General features: G+C 43.5%; 1 protein-coding gene across 1 annotated transcript in view; it reads right to left on the bottom strand.

The window, feature by feature from the left end:
- Positions 1-19,646, bottom strand: part of CTNND2 (catenin (cadherin-associated protein), delta 2) — a 560,917-nt gene that overhangs the window by 163,165 nt on the left and 378,106 nt on the right. The window contains exon 8 of the mRNA XM_006876162.1: positions 1,077-1,250. Within this exon, the coding sequence (XP_006876224.1) occupies positions 1,077-1,250 (174 nt within the window). The remainder of the gene's footprint in view (positions 1-1,076; positions 1,251-19,646) is intronic.

Below are 19,646 nucleotides of genomic sequence, written 5' to 3'. Positions count from 1 at the left end.
AATGCCAATGGTGGGTGGTGCCAGAGAGAAGTGACAAGGAGGCCAATTTGGGAAGGTATCACAAGAAAGGAGCATGTAGTTCTGTCATGATGCTGGGATTACTTAGCTATGGCACTGAGCTGCTGAGATTTCCTAGCTATGAGTCTATGTGAACCAGTGCTTGAACCACTGACCTGGTGCTATATTATCCTATAGCACCATATCAGAACTGTGAAGAAAGTATTAAAGAAAAGAGTGATTTATTAATATATCCAATTTTCACACTTGGATGTTAAGTGGATAGAAAATGAATAGCAGATGTCCAAACTTACTCTTCTGAGATTATCCCCATAAGTCTTCATTCATCAAAGAGGTTACACTTGTGTGTGTGTGTGTGTGTGTGTGTGTATGCACAAAGAATGGTGGTGACCCAACTCTACAAATCCTTTGTTTTGAAGAATCTCTTTTTGACCCAAAATGAGGGGGTGCGGAAACTTTCCATGAAAATCAGTCAGGAACTGGGGTGTGCTTACAAAGACTCTGAGATAAAGGTCTGCCTAGGTTCCTCCCCAATCATAAATGAAGGTGAATTTAACCTTTTTGTCAAAGATATTAGCAATGCTATTCTTTTCTGGGTATTGGGTTTTCTCTTCAGCGACCTCAAACTGAGGACAGAACCCCTCAAACTGTGGGGATGGAAGCTGGGGCAGTAAGATTAAGGTTCACAGGGGCCTGTGCTTAGGTAGTAGCTTCCCTAACAGACAACGGTAACCCTTCTCACCAATTCAAAGTGCCCTAGTCTCCGCTGAAAATGAAGGACAATGGAAATCTGATGGCCGCATTTCAATACCTATACTTACATCTACTCCTCTGGGCTTTAGAGTGGTTGTCTTGAAGAACCCCTGAACCCCTGAGATGATTATTTTTGAAGAAAAAAAAAACCTTTCTAAGTGCAACAGTTCAATATAGTCGGTTTCTCTCTAGTGCCCTTAAAAGCTTGACTAGAACTATATGTTTCCAAACTGGGCTTCCATTATTTTCTAAGGACTGGATCTCATCCATTGCAGAGTTCTTTTATTGTAATGAACTAGTCATACCTTCCAGCTCCCTGCAGCCAAGTTCTGCAGGGCACCTGCCGCCCCTTCCAGCGTGTCTGGATTTGAGCACTCGGAGAGCAGTGTGAGGTAGGGTTTGACTATTGATGGGTGCCACAGCATTTGGATCCCTTTTGGTGGTTCTGCACAATCTGGAAGAGGTCCTACTCCATCCCACTGGTGGAAGAAAAACAAGAGAGTAAACGTCTTTCAGTGGCATCGTCACTAGGGTTGTCACCCAATGTGGTAACTCACGGTGTCCCCACAACGCCCCCAAGGACATCCGCCATTACCATACCATCTGGACCCCTGAGTTGGGTTTATTATCAATATAAATCATAAAATCATGCAATCACTATAACTGTAAATCTATTATAGGTAGTAGTATTTCTTAGATTATATGAATGTTAACAACAAAATGGGTTTTAGTGGACTGCAAAGCTGGCAGTTCAAATCCACCAGCCGCTCCTTGGAAAGTCTATACAAGGTTGATATGAGCTGGAACCGACTTGATGGCACTTAACAACACCAACATAGAAATACAGTGTAACTAGATATGACATTAAGAGGGTACTTCAAAAAAGTTCATGGGGACATGGAATTAGAAGGTAATGGGATGCTTCCTCGAGACCTCATATTAATAACTGCCCAATGGCCTTTTTCGGATTTTTCTTCTTGTTGTTTTCCTTTAATTACTATTTCATTCTCAAAAAAAGCTTTTGATATATGTTCAGAAATTCTACCATGTTGATAAGTACTGTTGAGTCAGTTCCGACTCATAGTGACCGTGTATTAGGGTTTCCAAAGATCGGTTGGTGAGTTTGAACTGTAGATCTTGCTGTTCAAATGGACCATGAGGCTGAGTGCTTATCTATAGTACCACACTAGGACTTCGTGACTATCATATTGTCGCTAAAACACCAAATATTTTTACAAAGTCAGTAACTATAAAAACACTGGGAGCAGTGAGAACAACAGCTCAGGCTTATAGAGTATGTAGATGAAACCACGTGATTTGCAGCATCACTGTAATTGGCTAATACTGACAGCTCTGACCAGAACGCACTGTAATTATTGCTGTTGTTAAGTGCCTTTGAGTTGGGTCCAACTCACAGAGACCCTGTCTAGGGATTCTGGGGAGCAGCTGGTGAGACTGAATCACCTTGCGGTCCAGTGTTTACCCTATGGCACCACATCAGGACTTCATTGTTGTTGTTGTGAAGTGCTGTCGAGTCGATTCTGATCCATAACAACCCTGTGTAGGGTTTCCGAGGAGCAGCTGTGAGTTTGAACCATCGACCTTGCAGTTCAAACAGCTTTGCAGTCTGGTGCATTAACCCACAGCGCCACACCAGGACTCCAGGACTTCATTAGAAGGCTCAAAAAGTATATCTACACAGAATTTTAGTCTTGTAGGTATATTGATCCATGTAAGCTGGGCTGATGAAAAAAAGTTTTTGTTGTTATAATTAACTACAGGGATGTTGTTGTTGTTAAGTGCCAATTCACAGCATCCCTTTATAGGCTTTCCAAGGAGCGGCTGGTAGGTTTGAACTGTCTGCATTGCAGTTAGCAGTCGAGTGCTTACCCTACAGTGCCATTCTACAAGGAGAGTTCTATAAAAAGCAATATATTTATGCTGGAACGCTGCACACAAATTCTAGAGACAGTCACTTGGTATCACCCCTCTGATGGTGTCATCAGGTGTGGTCCCCACCCCCATGCTCCCTGGTGACACCACGGGTAATCTTTAACAGGCTTACACTTCCCGATACTGCCTTCTGCAAACATAAACAATCAAACAAGATCACGTGTTCATGTCAGCCAACTAGGGGCCAGTGAGAAATGAGAGGGCCCTTCTACCCACTGAGAGTTTACCATTGTGGGTGGAGGAGTTGTTCGGGTCCATAGGTCAGTACAACTAACAGTAGAATAGGATAAGCACATTTGAGATCGATACTAACATTCTGCTACAGGCAGGAGATGAGATTGAATCCTTTTGATTGGACAAGGTGGAAGAAGGTTGAGGATGAAGGCAGATTTTATACTTAGCATATTCCAGTCATGATATAGTGACTGTTACTGCTATGTGCTATGAAGTTTCATTCCAACTCACAGTAACACTTTAGGACGGAGTAGAATTGCCTGTTAGCGTTTCCGAGGCTCTGGTAGCATAGTATTATTAACCGGGCTGCTAATCTCACAGTCAGCAGTTCAAAACTACCAGCTGTTCCGCGGAAGAAAGATAAGGCGTTCTGCTCCCGTAAAGATTTACAGCCTGGGAAACCCTGTGCAGGGTTGCTATGAGTCGGAACCGACTCCACAGCACATAACAACAACAGCAATCATTGCTGAAACAGATTACCTGATCTTTTCTTCTGAGGAGTCTCTGAGTAGGTTTGAACCACAACTTTGTTGTTAACAGTTCCACTACTTAACCAGGGCTGCATGTATAGTGAAAACTAACAATCAACCGATCTCATTTATGTCTCTTTTTTAACTGTAATACATTACTATATGATTTATGAAATACAGATTTGTTAGACTTGGGTGCGGCAGCTGCATCTCCAAGGGGGCTTCAAAAAGTTTTTAGAAAAACTTTGAAGCCCCTTAATAGAAGTACTAAAGAAACAAATGACGGGACAGGCAAAAGAGAGAAACTTGTTCAGGGTTATTGTTCACGTCGAGATGAGCTACAGTGCCATGTACATCTTCCATCCATCCAGAGTTATGGGTGCTTTTCACTGAGTTTATTTAGTAACAAAGGGAGTATGGTGACTCTTAGGTTAAGCAGTGAACTGAGAACCACAAGGTTGGCGATTCAAGCCCACCAGCCATTCTGCAGGAGAAAGGTGAGGCTTTTTGCTCAGATGTACAGCCTCGAAAACGCTATACAGGATTGCTATGAGTTGGAACCGACTCCACAGCACTTAACAAAAACATTAATTACAAGAGAATGTATTGAAAACAAAACAAAAAACAAAGATGGATTATATGCACAATACAATATTGTTGTTCAGTGTCGTTGAGTGGATTCCAACCCATGGCGACCCTGTAAAGGGTTTCCAAGGAGCACCTGGTGAGCTTGAACCACCGACCTTACAGTTCTAACTGACTTTGCACTCTAGCGCATTAACCCACAGCGCCACACCAGGACTCCATTGAATATTGCTGTTGGTGTTAAGTGCCATCGAGTCGGTTCCGACCCATAGTGGCCCATCGAATATTAGTCAACCATTAAAAAAGATAGTGCTCATGACTATGTAGAAACTTGGACAAATTATTAAGATAAAATTTTAATGGACAGAGCAGGATGCAAAGCGCTACGGAGTTTGTGCTTTGAAGCCAGTATAATGTATCACACAAATCTTAAAACAGCAATGAAAACCCAAGGGATTATTTGTCTTTCACTTTTCTTGCATTTCCAATTTTGTCTTCTCTAACTTGTGTAATTTTAAAACATTAAAAAAATGGAAATAATGATTTTGCTCTTCGTTCACAGACAGGTTTTGTCTTTTATGAAAAATAGAAGCAATAAGGATATGAGGATACAAATAAGTGAAGTAAATGCTCCATTTATTAAAAAAGATTCCCATATTCATCTCCTTGGACATATTATCAGGAGGGACCAGTCCCTGGTGAAGAACATCATGCTTGCTAAAGTGGAAAGTCAGTGAAAAAGAGGAAGACCCTCAACAGGATGGATTGGTACAGTGACAGCAGTAACAGGCTCAAGCTTATCAACTGTGAGATGGTGTAGGACCAGGCCGTGAATCGTCCTGTTGTATACAAGGTCGCTGTGAGTCAGTACCGGCTTGACGGCACCTAACAACAACAATGTTCACCTCCAAGACAAATCAGAGTAAACCAAATTAAGTCTTTTATAATGTTCCGAGGTATTAAGTATTAAATTGCTCATTTGCGTTTAGAGATCTTTTTTTTTTTTTCATTGCAAATATCTTTTTTTTTTTTTTAAAGGGTTTTTATTGTGGATTTGGTGAAAGTTTACAGGGCAGATTATCAGTTTTACATTCAACAAATCATATACTTTGCTTCATTACAATGATTATTAATCACCTCTATGTACCAACAGATAACAGTATTTCTCTGTATTCATTTTAGCTCTTTTTTTAAACACTCAGGCATATATAATAATTTTAACCACCAAAGGGCACATTCTGGAGGCCTGCCTTCTGGCTGCCAGTTCTCAGTCCCTCTCTTTCTATGAGTCTAGAGTCCTCAGCTGCTCCCTCTCTCCATGTCCCCATCTCTGCCTCCATCTCTGGTGTCACTGCTTCTCTGGGTAAGGTATCACATTCCACTTGTGCTCTTCTCCCTTGGTGATCCTAGGATCCTTTGTTTCTGGACTGTTAGAGATAATTTCTTAAATGTAGCATAATTAATTACATATGCTAACTTTTCATGCAAATATTCTATGTCTTTAGATGTGTGTATGTACATGTCTATATATGTTTGTGCATGTGTCTGTGTATAGTTATTTATATATATATATACACATATATATGCATTTCTGTGTATGTATATAAATGTTTTCTAGAATCTGAGTAAGCTCCTTTCTTCTGAAAATATTATTGAAAGAAAATATAAGCTTCCTTGTAACCTTGCAACATAAAAGATTGAAATGTGACAGAGAGAATGGAACAGCCACAAATAATTTCAAGAATTTCATCCCCTGTTTTTCCAAGACAAAAATAAAAGGCACTGCCTTCTTATTCTCCATGGTGACACAAGTTAGTTTAAGTCACTACGAAAGCTCTGAGATGAATGACAGAATGTCGGACATCCCGTTCAAGGTCATTTTCAGTGAGAGCACCACTGAATCTCAGCTCTGTAACCAGGACATTCACTGTGGGAAGCTTTTTGTTCCTTTAAACAAAACCACTTCTGACCATTCATAGATGCCTCCGCAACTGTGTATAGGCTGTCAGTGGTGAATCTGATGCATCTCTTTTAAATACAGAGAAAACAGAACAGAAAATGACCCGACCTTGTCACCACATTCCTGGTTCCTTCTCTAAGTGAGGCTTGCTACACTGAGCAGAATGACTGAATGAGGCCAACATAACAATCCTTTTGGAGGTCTGTTGACTTCACCAGAGTAGTAGCAATACTGCCTTCTGAAATGGCATCAAGGCTGTAGTTCTGAGCCTATCTGTTAGTCTAACAGGAAATGGAAAATTATTTATTGTTGTTGTGGTTGTTTTTTTATGTTCTGTTTTAGCAGCTTAAGACTTTTGAAGCTATCATTTTTATTAAAACTTTCTGGAAAACTCAGAGTATGAAATCCATGGACCAACATGGATGAGAAACGTTCCTCCCGTGGAAGAGCCAATGAGATAGTGGGAGGGATACAGAAATTCTGTCCACACACGCATTACGAAACACAACAGCCCAAGTCTAAAGTGCACGGCAATACGGTATCTTTTGCAGAGTGTCCTCTTGTGCTCCTTTGGAAACTTCTGCATCATAAACTGGAATGAATGCCTCAATCGGCAGACAACTGTCTTGTGCTCTGACATGTGAGCTACGTAGCTCTTAGAGACCTTTCATTACAATCCTTTCTCAATGGCCACAGAGAGAATCTGAAGGAAATAAAAGGATGACTGATGTGAAAACAGGTGATCTTTGATGGCATCTAAAGATGGAGTTCAAAGGTGCTCCTTCGCTGCTTCACAGTCATGATAGCATCCTGGCACGTTAACACTGAAGACAAAGAACTTGTTTCAAAGCAGTCAACGTATCTGACCTTTATCACATTTGTAAGTCTAACTTTCAGTTAATGGGGTAAAGTATCAAGGGTACATTAAAAAATTAATTTTCACCGCCATTACAATGATTGGCCATCTTCAAAGATGTGCTGATACACATCGTTTTGTCTAGCTCATTAATGTCCCTACCACCCAGCTGTCAGTTTGTCACTCTATAGTGACATACGTGCTACTGTGCTGCTGAAAGCTATGCCACCAACATCTCAAATACCAGCAGGGTCCCTGTTGCGGATAGGTCTCAGAAAATCTTCCAGCTAAGACAGACTGACAAGAAAGGCCTGTTATCAACTTCCAAAAATCAGCTAATGAACACCTCTTTTATCATAACAGATAATTATTATTATCAAAGATCTAGTGTTGGAAGATGCAAACCAACCAGGACCTTGAGAGGGCGCAAGATGTTCCCTTCTGTCCCAAGTAAGGCCATTGTCAGTTAGGGTCCACTCTTGGGCAACTCACATCAACACTGGTGATCTGTTGGCCTGTGGGCTAGCTCTCAACGCTAACCCTCTTCTCAAGTGAGGAATCATGGCAGATGTAATCATCAAAGAGGAAGTATATCATCAATACAAGAGTAAACGAAACAGTATTGCTACTCGGTTTCAGTTCATACGTAACAAGGGTTTTTCTGAACTACACGTTTAAGCACATCTCTGTGATCAGTGGGTGGCTGCAGACATGTTCTCTCAGTCATACGCTTGTCTTAGTCTTGTTAAGGTGCCTTCACAAAAATGGTCCAATCTAAACAGTGGCTTCTGAGGGAATCTGCTGAGCCAGCGAAATTCTAGGCAGAGAAGTCAGCTCCGAAGGTTATGGCAAATATTTTGTTGGATTCCTAACCAGTAAAGTTAATGATTTTTTCAAAGGACACAGGATGATGATGGGGGCTCACTGTGAAGATTCAAGAACGGTAACAACTGGATTGGTGAGAAAAAGGCAAGGAAAGGCACATCTAGGAAGTTTTTTCCCCATCACGACAACATACTTGTTCATTGTTTGAAGGTTGCCCTATGAAAATCTTGTTGCAAAGCTATACCCCACCCACTCTACAACTGTGTTCTTGCCTCTTCAGACTTCCTCGTGTTCCTCAAATTCAAAGAACACTGAAAAGGAACACAATCTGAGTCCCTCGAGGTTGCCAAAACTACCTTTCTGATGTGGTGGATACTGAGTTAAGCAAAATTCTTTGAGAGTTTGGAGACACTGCTTTCAGAAACACATAGGCCTGGAGGACGATGTGTCCAAAAACCAATAGCTTCATACTTTGATATTTGTACTTGATCAAGGTGTCTGTGATTTCATAGGAATACGTTTTGCCATAGTCCTGGTGTGGCACTGTGGGTTCATGTGCTGGAGTGCAAGGTCAGTTTGAACCTCGAGGTCGGCGGATCACCTGCTGCTCCTTGGAAACCCTATTGCTATGAGTTGCTATGAGTCAGAACCAACTGGGCAGCACATAACAACAGCTCATATATTTAAATAGAAGACACATCTGTTCTAAAATCTCTACAAAATGGGCTCAGTAGCTGTAGACAAGGTGTGGCTAAGTCTTTTGTGCCATCCAAACAGATTGCATTACTATCACAAGCACTAGCCTAAGCTGATGGACTGTGGGAAAACTGGGGTTGTTTGAGGCTCTATCTTGTTTCCTGCAATATTTTGAAATGTAGAAATGCCATACTAGAAAAACAAAGGAAAAAGCAATCCAGTCAGGAATGCTTACTGTCTACATAATAAAGAGCTCATCTGAGGAGACAGGATCTTGCCCATGAATCCAATGGACAACTGCAACAGAATTTTTCTTGATTAAGTTATCTGCATTATTACCAAGAAAGGATATGGATACACACTGACAAACACACCAACAGACACACCAACACATATAAACTCCTATTGTGTGCCTGTGCACATACCTTCATTCCTAAGACTGAAGTTTAAATATCGAGCAGAAATGTACTAACAGGAACGCAAACAAAACAGGGAAAGGGCATTTGTTCCTTTTGTCAAGTTTGATTTCAGCTTGGCGGTAACGACCAGTGAAATTCACAGCCCTTCATTCTCACAGTTTTATTCCTTGCGCTTGAGAGTTGAATGCTCCTTAATTTTGTGTAATATTTGTGTTTTCCTCTGTTATACTTCATAAGTAGAATCCTGGTGTGGCGCTGTACGATAATGCACTGGACCACAAAGTCAGTTTGAACTGCAAGATCAGTGGTTCAAACCCACCAGCTGCAGGCCACAGTACTAGCAGCTCCTGTTCTTAAGCATCCCTTTGGTATTCTAATGAAACTTTGGACAAGTCATTCCTAGGTGTTTAAACAGGGAAACAATACATGTGAGAGAGAATCTATTTCGAGTGTCAAATCTCTTCTGATGGCCTTACTTAGCACAGCTGTTGAGCTGATTCTAGCACATGAGAACAGAGTAGAACTGCCTCCTAGGGTTTCTCAGACTGTAGTCTGTGGATGCAGATTACAGTATCTTCTCCCACAGAGCCGCTCATGGGTTTGAACTGCTGGCCTTTTTGGTTAGCAGCGGAACACTTAAACCCTGGCACCACCAAGACTCCTTAATTGTTTTACTTACAAGAAGATAACATTTTACATCTGTATGCTGGGTTCATGAAGCTAAGACAGAGTGGGTTGAAATCAGAGCTGTTAAGGTTCTCTTTGCTGTAAGGATTGGCATCGTTGTTAAGTGCTGTTGAGTTGGTTTCAACCCATAGCGACCCTGCATAGGCTTTCCAAGGAGCAGCTGGGAAATTTGAACCACTGACTTGGCAGTTCAAGGCGAGCTTGTGGTCCAGTGCATTAGCCCGTGGCACCACAGTGGGACTCCTTAAGGATGGGCACAGTCAGAGGCTTTGTGTTGGGAGGTCCCTCTCTATTCATCATGCTGGAGCTCTGCTAGAGACAGGCTGGTGGCAAAAAAGTGTGTGTGGCAGGAACACATGGATAACAGACCACGGAACAAGCCAACCAAGTGAATTGTTTGCTAGCCCCCAAAGGGGCTCTGGTGGTGCAGTGAGCTAAGCTAACCATATGGTTGGTGGTTCACACCCACAAACCGTTCCACATGAGAAAGATGAGACTGTCTGCTCCCACTCCATTTACAGTGTGGGAAACTCCAGGGAGCAGATCTACTCTGTTTATCAGGGTCGCTACGAGGCAGTGGGTGGGTTACCCCCAAATGTGCCCCATTCAATACCACATCTCATTCTTCTGTACTGACTTGCAGTGAATGGCTATATGACTAAATTTAATTCTACACAAATGAGTGGACACTTTACATCATCCAATGTCTGCAAGTGCAGAGAACAAAAAATAGCTCTTCTCTCTTCTGGAAGGAGATGCTCAAGGCGTTGCTTGGAGGACAAGCACACCATGCTTCCTACATTAGAAGCCGAGTGATCGTGGAAATGTGGTCATGAGGGTTTTGGATTCCATCTTGGTCAAGGAAGAGGATGTCAATGTGCACTGTTAGGAGCTGTGCGGAAGCCCCATCCTTGGGAAGATGTTGGATGGACGCTGTCCACTCAGTGGAGGACTGAGATGAAGCAAGTTGCCCCTGCTCATAATGGAGCCAACTGCCAGACTACAGATACATTGAAAATTCTCTCAGCTCCTAACTCCCATCCTCATCTAATGGGACTAGGAGCACAGCCCTCCCCTTCCCTGACTGTTGATAGGGTCTGACCCTAATACATCAACCTCTTTCAGACAAACCTAGGCTCCTTGTGGGTTTATTTACATCTTTGTTTATACAAGCCCATGGCCACAGAGTGGACTCAAAGCAACCCTACAGGACAGAATGCAGATGTCCCATAGAGTTTCCAAGTCCAGGAAAAAAATAGCATCGTTGTGGGATGTGCTCAGTGAGCAGTTAAGAGAGCAAAAGAAGTCTTTCTTCCGACTTGTTTTTAATACTTTGGCTCCCCCAAAGGGTTTTAACTCTATTTAAAAGATTTCTATCTTAGTTGAATAGATGATGGAAGAGAGGAATCCATTTGTTTCTTATATGAAGGGGAAGATGTGATGTAAGGATAAATCCCGTGAGTCTCCGTTCTATGACCCTGGGCGCTTTAAGGAGTGGAGACTCGCAGGATTCCTTTCACTGTTGCATTCATGTGGGACCCTAGTGACTGAGCAGGATAAACAGAACTGGAGTTTCCACGTGTCCTCCAAGAACCTGCTTACAACTGGCCATCTCTGACTTGCACAACACACTGTCACAGTAGTGGAGATACAGAAAAAGAGGGATTTTGCATTTCAGGGGGAATTTGAAGACCCATGTTTCATTCTCCACAAGTCAACTCTATATACAGAACTGAGCTTGTACTCTAGGGACTGGTCTACCAGCTGAACGTTTCTGTGGGACAAAGTCATCTCTACTGATTAGAGTAACCACAACCATTCTCTACTTGTGGGCTAACACAAACCACACCAAACCTGCTGCCCTTGAGTGGATCTCCACTCATAGCAACCCTACCAGGTTTCCAAAGCTGCAAAGTTTATAGAAGGTGCCCTGGTGCTTCAGTAGTTAAGCTTTTGGCTACTGACAGGTCAGAGGTTCAAACCCACCAACGACTTGACAAGAGAATGATGTGACAGTTTGGTTCTATTAAGGTGTCAACCTTGGAAACCCACCGGACAGTCCTATAGGGTCACTGCTACAGGTTGGCATCAATTTGATGGCAGTAGGGGAGTGGATTTGGTTTCATAATCTTTGCGGAAAGCAGACTGACACATCATTCTCATTCTGAAGGACTAGTTGTCTTGAAACACTATCTTTTGCTTCTCATCTGAGTGCTCAATCACCATACCACCAAGGCACTTTTATTTGTGGGCTGCATTTTGTATCACTGGGGCCACTGGTGATTGAGAGGTAGAATTCTCACCTTCCATGCAAAAGACCCGGGTTCAATTCCTAGCCAGTGACTTTCAGGTGGAGCCACCACTCTCTGTCCCTGGAAGCTTCCAGGATGCTGCCATGCTGAACAGAGTTTGGTGGAATTTACAGACTAAGATGGATTAGGAAGAAAGACCTGGAGATCTACTTCCAAAAACCCGCCCATGGAAAACACTATGGCTCACCACGGCCCAATGTGCAACCCATTGTGGAAATGCAGAACCGGGCAGTACTTCCTTCTGCTGTGAATGGGGATGGCATGACAGCAGTGAGCAACATCAGTGACAAGAAGAGAGATTTCAGCTTGGTGGGTTTGTTACATCCTAGTGTGGTGCTGTGGGCTAATGCGTCAGACTGCAAACTTGTTTGCACTGCAAGGTCGGTGGCTCAAACTTACCAGCTGCTACCCTATGCAGGGTCGCTATGGGTGGGAATCCACACTGCGGCACTTAACAACAATAATCTTGAGTTAGAGTCCGGTGTGGTGCTGTGGGCTAATGCATCAGACTGCAGGGTCAGTTTGAACGGCATGGTCTGCTGTCCAAGCTCACCAGCTGCTCCTCAGAAACCCTCTACAAGGTCGCCATGAGTTGGCATCAACTCAATGGCACTTAACAACAACAACAACAACAATCTTGAGTTTGAGTCCTGGTGTGGTGCTGTAGTTAATGAACTGGACAACAAGGTCCATTTGAACTGCATGGTTGGTGGTCCTAGTGTGGTGCTGTGGGTTAATGCACTATACTGTAAAGTTGGTTTGAACTACAATGTTGGTGGTTCAGGCTCATCAGTTGCTCCTTGGAAACCCTCTACAGGGTCCCTATGAGTCCGAACTGACTTGATGGCACTTAACAACAATAACAACAATCTTGAGTTTGAGTCCCAGTGTGGCGCTGTGGATTAATGAGCTGGACTGCAAGGTCTGTTTGAACTTTTATGGTTGGTGGTCCAAGATTATCAGCTGCTCCTCAGAAAACCAATACAAGGTTGCTATGAGTCAGAACTGACTCAACAACACTTAACAACAACACCAATCTTAAGTTATGGTCCTGGTGTGGTAAGAACGTGACTGCAAGGTTGATTTGAACCCCAAGGTCGGCAGTTCAAATCCACTAGATGCTCCTTGGAAACACCGCACAGGGTCACTATGAGTCAGAACTGACTTGATGGCATTTAGCAACAACAACAATCTTGAGTTAGTAATATTAACAAGAGGTCTGAAATAGTGACAAAAACACTGTACCAGACAATATCTTGCACGGAAAATCCACCTCTTCGCATCAGGTGAAGACAGAAGTACTGCTACACAGGTGAACTGTCACAGAATGCTCTCAGAAGCAGGTTTGGTTTAGTTAGGCCACAGCCCATCCCGAGTCCATTTAAGAACAACACTCCAAACAAAAGCCCACTACTGTCTACCACCCTCTCTTGGCTTGGAGTGAACATCAGACTCACTAACTGATTTGCCTGGACAGTACTTCATTATTACATCCAGCCTTTTCATGAGGTGGGGAGACCTGGGGGAAGGGAGAGAAAAGTGTTTAAAAACTCCAGGCAACTGTAAAAAGCCTGAAGAGAAATGATCCTTTGTGTTGACTCTTGGGGATTTGGAAGAAAAGGGTAGCTTGTGTGTCTGGACCCTCCCACCCCCACCCCCACCCGTAGGAGCTGTTGAGAATAAATTGGCTCCCCCACCCCCACCCCCACCCGTAGGAGCTGTTGAGAATAAATTGGCTCCAGCTGGTGCTGTGCCTGGGACGAGGGGATGGGATTGATGGCTAATTAGCTGCATTTATCTGGCACTTCATTGTCTCCCGGCTCACTTCAGAGCTTCCTTATGGAAGATGCATTTGAGAGATTAGACACCTGAGTGAAAGAAGAAGCCAGATATGGTGTGTACTGAATACAATCAAAGAGGTCACCTTCAGGGATGCCCTTACTGGTGGGCTTCCCTGTTGTGGTACCCTGATCTATGAGGGACCCCCATCATCCTTGGGAAGATGGCAGATGGATGCTGCCCACTCTATAGAGGGCTGACTGGCAAGATGAAGCAGGCTGGCCCGGTCCTCTTCACAGTCTTCATGATGGAACCTAACTGTGAGACCACAGATACATCTAGAATTCTCTCTGCTGCTAACTCCCATCCACATCTAGTGGGACCAGGACCATGGCCCTCCGTTTCCCTATCTATTAGTAGGGTCTGACTCTAATAAACCAACCTCCTTCAAACAATCCTATGCTCCTTGCTGGTTTACTGATAACTTTGACCATACCAAACTCCCAGCTCATTGCCATAGGGTACACTCTGATTCATAACGACCCTACAGCACAAAATAAAGCGATTCTGGAGGGTTCCCAAGGTGGACAGCTTTATGAAGGAAGCAGATTGCCACATCTTTCTTCCCCAGAGCAGCCTGAACTGCTAACCTTTAGGTTAGCATCTCAGCACTTCATCACAACACCACTGATACATGTTACCTCAAATAAAAATCCAGTCTAGTGGTTTTCAACTGGGCAACTTTACTCCTCAGGAGACATAAGGGAAGTGTTTGCTTCCTGGATCTTGTGGGTAGATGCCAGCGATGCTGCTAAACAAGCTTCCTTGTGTAGGGCAGACCCCACACAACAAAGACTTGGTTACCCAAAATGTGAGAGTGTGGAGGTGGAGACGCCCTGAGCTCCTACAGGCAGACCTTGCTGTATCTGTTACTGACACTGCGGTGTTTGTTTTAAAGGTGGACGTCTATGGCAGCCCTGTATAGAGCAAGTCTGACAGCATCGTTTTCCCAACAGCACCTGCTCACTTGGTGTCTCTGTGTCATATGTGGCTCATTCTCCCAATATTTCACACTTTTCATAGTGCTCTTGCATACTTCATTGACTGCAATATAATATAAATACAACTAGTACAGGCACTGGGAAACCAAAGGATGCATGCACTTCTATCGCTTGATTGGATATTCGCTTTATTGCAGAAGTCTGAAATCAAGCCTGCAGCATCTCTGAGACCTGCCTGCAGGACAAGACACACTGTGGAGTCCCTGATGGACCAAGTAGTGCAAACGTGCTCTGCTCCTAATCAGAAGGCCGGAGGTTCAAGTCCACACAGAGGTGTCTCAAAAATAAAAAAACAAATCCTGGAGATCTGCCTCCTAAAAGTCAGACCCTAAGAAATCTATGGAGGGCTGCCATGCATTGGGATAGATTCAGCAAGTCTTTTTCTGGTTTGGAGTACTGAATGATAACATAATTAAGGCATCCAAGCAAGACAACTAAAAGTTTTAATACTGTAAAAACCCAAGCCAGACCCACCACTGTCAAGACAATTCTGACTCCTTACAACCCTCCAGAATAGAGCAGAATTGCTCCCTATGGGTTCTGAAGCTCTCCATCTTTATGGGAGGAGACGACCTCATCTTTCTCTTGCAGAGTAGCTAGTGAGTTTGAACCACCAACCTTGGGATTAGCAGCCCAATGCTGAACCCATGGAGTCACCACGGATCCTTTAGGTAAATAAACCCACGGAAAATAAAGGAGAAGTATTTTGAGCTGAGGGGATCTACTTTATGCCAGAGGTAAAGAAGACGGGAATGAATCACGCTCATTTACTTGGCAAAAGAGATTTTCTACCCAAATGTGCAGCAAGATCTTTGCAAACTCGTGTGATCGGCTGCTTCCAGGACAGAAAATCCTATGTCTTGAGTCAACAACTGACTGGCATATGGTGAGGGGACAGTAAGGAGCCATTCCTGGAGCCCACCCCAAGGAACACACAGCAGCTGAAACCAGCAGATGGCTAGAAAGGAAATGGTATTAAGCAGCAAAAGAAAAAATATATGGTAACTAATAAGGAAATGAAAACTGTTGGGACGAACAGAAAAAAATAAAAGAAAGACAGAAAACCACCTGCGATATTTGGAAATGAGAACTTGGAATCATCGAAAGGCCATGAAGGGTAGGTCTGTAACGTGGTCAGGAAAACAAATCAAAGGTATAAGCTCGAACTGTCTTTTACATCTGGAGTAAGATATAATTTGGCTCATATATCAAAAGCATGAAGCACAACACTTGATCTAGATATTCACTTAAATATTCCTTAAGATGTGGCTATCTGGGAGCTTAGGTGGTAATGTAGGATAAGTACTGAACTGCTAACCACAAGGTCAGCAGTTCAAACCCACCAGCCGCTCAATGGGAGAAAGATGAGAGTTTTTGCTTCCATAAAGATATAAAGCCTTGGAAACCCTCTATTTGGTTACTAGTTTGTTGTTGTTGTGAAGTGTCATCAAGTCAGTTCCAACCCATAGCAACCCTGTATAGTGTTTCCAAGGAAGAGCTGGTGAGCTTGAACCGCTAACCTTGCAGTTCAAATGGGTTTGTAGTCTGGCTCATTAACCCAGAGCACCACACTTGTCAGACTCAATTCAGTGGCAGTGGGATTTTTCTATTGTTGTTCATGGGGGAGCAAATTAACAACAGCAATTCAAAAGATTTGATAGGAAACTTAGGGGGCCGTGAATTTATGTGACTGGGGAAGGAAGAACTTGGGAAAGGAGGATGAGATTCTTTGCACAAGACGTAAAATGCATGCAGTGTCACTGAATATTGTCATGCAGAAACTGATGGAATGATGTAGGTGTGTTCTGCACCTATCCTCAGGAGGCAACTAAGGAGGTTTATTGTAGTTCATTGATGTCAGGTGCTGTTGAGTTGGTTCCCACTCATAGCTATACTTGCGCACTATGACCAGCGGGGTAAGATTGTATTTGAAGAGTCACACCGCTCTATGTGTAAAGGCAGAGTACTAAAGAGCTGAAAACACAGGTGCCAGAGGACCAGTTGTGACTCCATGAAGGAGATGACAGGGCTGTGTATTATTTTGTTTCATAGCCTACTGCAATAAGCGCTTGACTGAACCACAAAGCCCACGGTTTGAGCCCACTAGCCACTCCACAGGACAAAGAGGAGGCTGTCTGCTTCTGTGAAGATTTAAAACCTCAGAATCCCCACACAGGATCACTAGGAGTTAGAACAAACTTGACAGCACTTAACAACAACATTGTTGTTTTACTTATAGAACGTTTATATGTTATACATGTGTTGTTGTTGTTGTTAAGTGCCATCCAGGTGGTTCCAACCCGTGGCGACCCTTCATAGGGTTTCCAAGGAGCAGCTGGTGAGCTTGAACCACAGACCTGCACAAGGTTTATTAAACCGACTCTGCAGTCCACTGTATTAACCCAGATGGATACATTTACAATCAACATCTACGTTGTCCAAAATAAGGAAAAGCAGCTATTTTAAACTGGTTATGTGAACTGATAAAAACATTCATTTTGGTGCTTTGGGACATTCAGTGTTGTTTCATATAGAATCTTGTTTGGGGGCTGACAGCATTCCTACGGCACAGCATGAAATGTGTGAGACTCCTGAAGAAGCCATAGCCTACACCAAAGCCCTGAAGATCCAGAGAAACCTTTTATGTGATGGGATTTCATAATGTCTAAGGTTGGAGGTTCAAAACCCCCAACCGCTCCTCAGAAACCCTATACAGGGTGACTATGAGTCAGAATTGACTCAAAAGTACTTCCAACATCATGTATGTACTTCATGCTTGGTAAAGTGGTGGGTCAGCGAGAAAGAAGACCCTCAACAAAATGGACTGACACAGTGGCAGGGACAATGGGCTCAAACATCACAATCGTGAGGGTCGGGCAGGAGTCAGAAGGACTCGATGGCGCCTAACAACACTGCCAACATTTCATGTGTCAACATCTTTGGAACAATGATGTTGACAACATCTTTGAACAACATCTCTGTCAACATCTTTGGAACAATGGCATTCTCACAAGTACTGCTTTGCCAGGGAACCTTGAAATAGAAATCTCACATGCATTGTAAGTTCATAGATTTTATAAGAGTCACTGAGAATGTTCCAACTAGGTGTGGTTGTGGTTGTCAATTCAGAATACTGATGGACAATGAACTAAAAGGCAAACGTCATGAGGAACTTGAGAATACCCAAACCAAACCAAACCCACAGCCAATGAGTCGATTCCAACTCACAGTGGCCCTAGAGAACATAGCGGAATAGCTCCGCTGAGTCTCCAAGACTAACTCTTTATTGAAGCAGATAAGCTCATAGTTCTCTCTTGGAGCAGCTTCTGGGTTTGAACCACTGACCTTGCAGTTAGCAGTCCAATACTAACTTAGCACATCAGGGCTCCTTACAATGAGATCAGTCGGGTCATAAACAGGAGAAACAGTGTAGAGTGTACTGTATTTACGGAGGGCCCTGCAGACAAAGTCTCCCCGAGAGAGAAAGGAATAAAGCTGAGACACATCACAGTTGTAAACATCAACCCTAACTAACCTCCTCCTGGAGCAGAACCACTTAGCTTCCCTGGCAGTGGGCTAGAAGGCAAAGACAGAAACAATACCTACAGGGGCCTCCACCCAGGAATTCCACACTTTATGGGGCCCTATGGAGCCCTAGTGGAGTCCTGGTGTGGTGCTGCACATTAATGCGCTGGACTGCAAGGTCAGTTTGAACCACAAGGTCGGCAGTCCAAGCTTACCAGCCACTCCTCACAAGCCATATCTAGGGTCACTATGAGTCAGAACCAACTCATCAGCACCTACCAACAACAGCTCACGACAGAAGGACTAAAAATACATTTTGATTAAATGATAAAGGCTTAGATTACCAACAAACAAAACAAAACAAAAAACATCAGTTGCCATCAAGTCTGCTCAAAGTCATCGTGTTCAGGATAGAATGACTCCATAGTGTGTTCATGGTTGTGACCTCTCAGAAGCAGGTCATCTGTCTGTAGGATAAGACCTGGTCTGCCAACCACAAGGTCAGCAGTTCAACCCCACTAGCCACTCTTGGAAACCCTATGCAGGGTCTCTATGACTTGGAACCAACTCAACGACACTTAACAATTACTTCTCTTGACTGGATTGGAGCTACGGCCAATGCCCCTGGAAGAAGGAGTCAGGGAATCAAATGGTACACTGCACTGGGCAAATCTACCTTCTTATAAGACCCCTTACAGTGTTAAAGGAGTCCTAGCTTAGTGCTGCAGAACAATGCACTGAACTGCAAGGTCAGAGGTTCAAACTCACCACCTGCTCCTCAGAACTCAATACAGAGTTGCTATGAGTTGGAACCAACTTGACAACATTTAATAACAACAACAGTGTTCAAGTGTCAAGATGTCACCTTGAGGTCTAATGTGTACCTGGCACAAGTCACAATATTTTAGTCACCGCATATGCAGGTGAAAGCTGGACAATGACTAAGGAAGAGAGCAGGAAGAACTGATGCCTTTGAATTACGCTGTTGGTGAAGAATATGGAAACCTCCAGAAGAATGAGCAAATGAACAAATCTGTCCTGAGAGAAGTACAGGCGGAATGCTCCTTAGAAGTGAGAATGGTGAGGCTTCATCTCATGTGATTGGGACATGTCATCAGGACCACCCCATGGAGAAGGTCATCATGCTTGGGTCAGCACAAAAGGGTCTCCCTCCAGGAGATGGATTGATAGAGTGATCACAACAAGATGCCCAAACAGCGAGAAACGTGAGGACGGGATGAGACCATTCTGTTATACACGGGGTGGTTATGAGCTGGAATTGACGCAGAGCTATCTAACAACATTTCCTTAGATCTATTCTTTGGACTGCTACCCCTGCCCCCACTGTGAGAGTCAACTAGCACAGACCCCTGCCGGAGACAGCAAGGACCCACCAAAGGCTGTACAAACTGCTTTGAAAGGAGGTTTTGCTAAAAAAGGGCCAGAGAAGTGAACATATTCTTATCATTCAAGACAGACACTAAGCAGAATCAGAAATGAATCAATGTGAAAA

This window comes from Chrysochloris asiatica, unplaced genomic scaffold, assembly GCF_000296735.1.
Source record: "Chrysochloris asiatica unplaced genomic scaffold, ChrAsi1.0 scaffold00358, whole genome shotgun sequence".
Classification (NCBI taxonomy): domain Eukaryota; kingdom Metazoa; phylum Chordata; class Mammalia; order Afrosoricida; family Chrysochloridae; genus Chrysochloris; species Chrysochloris asiatica.
This window is presented reverse-complemented; position numbering and strand designations above follow the sequence as displayed.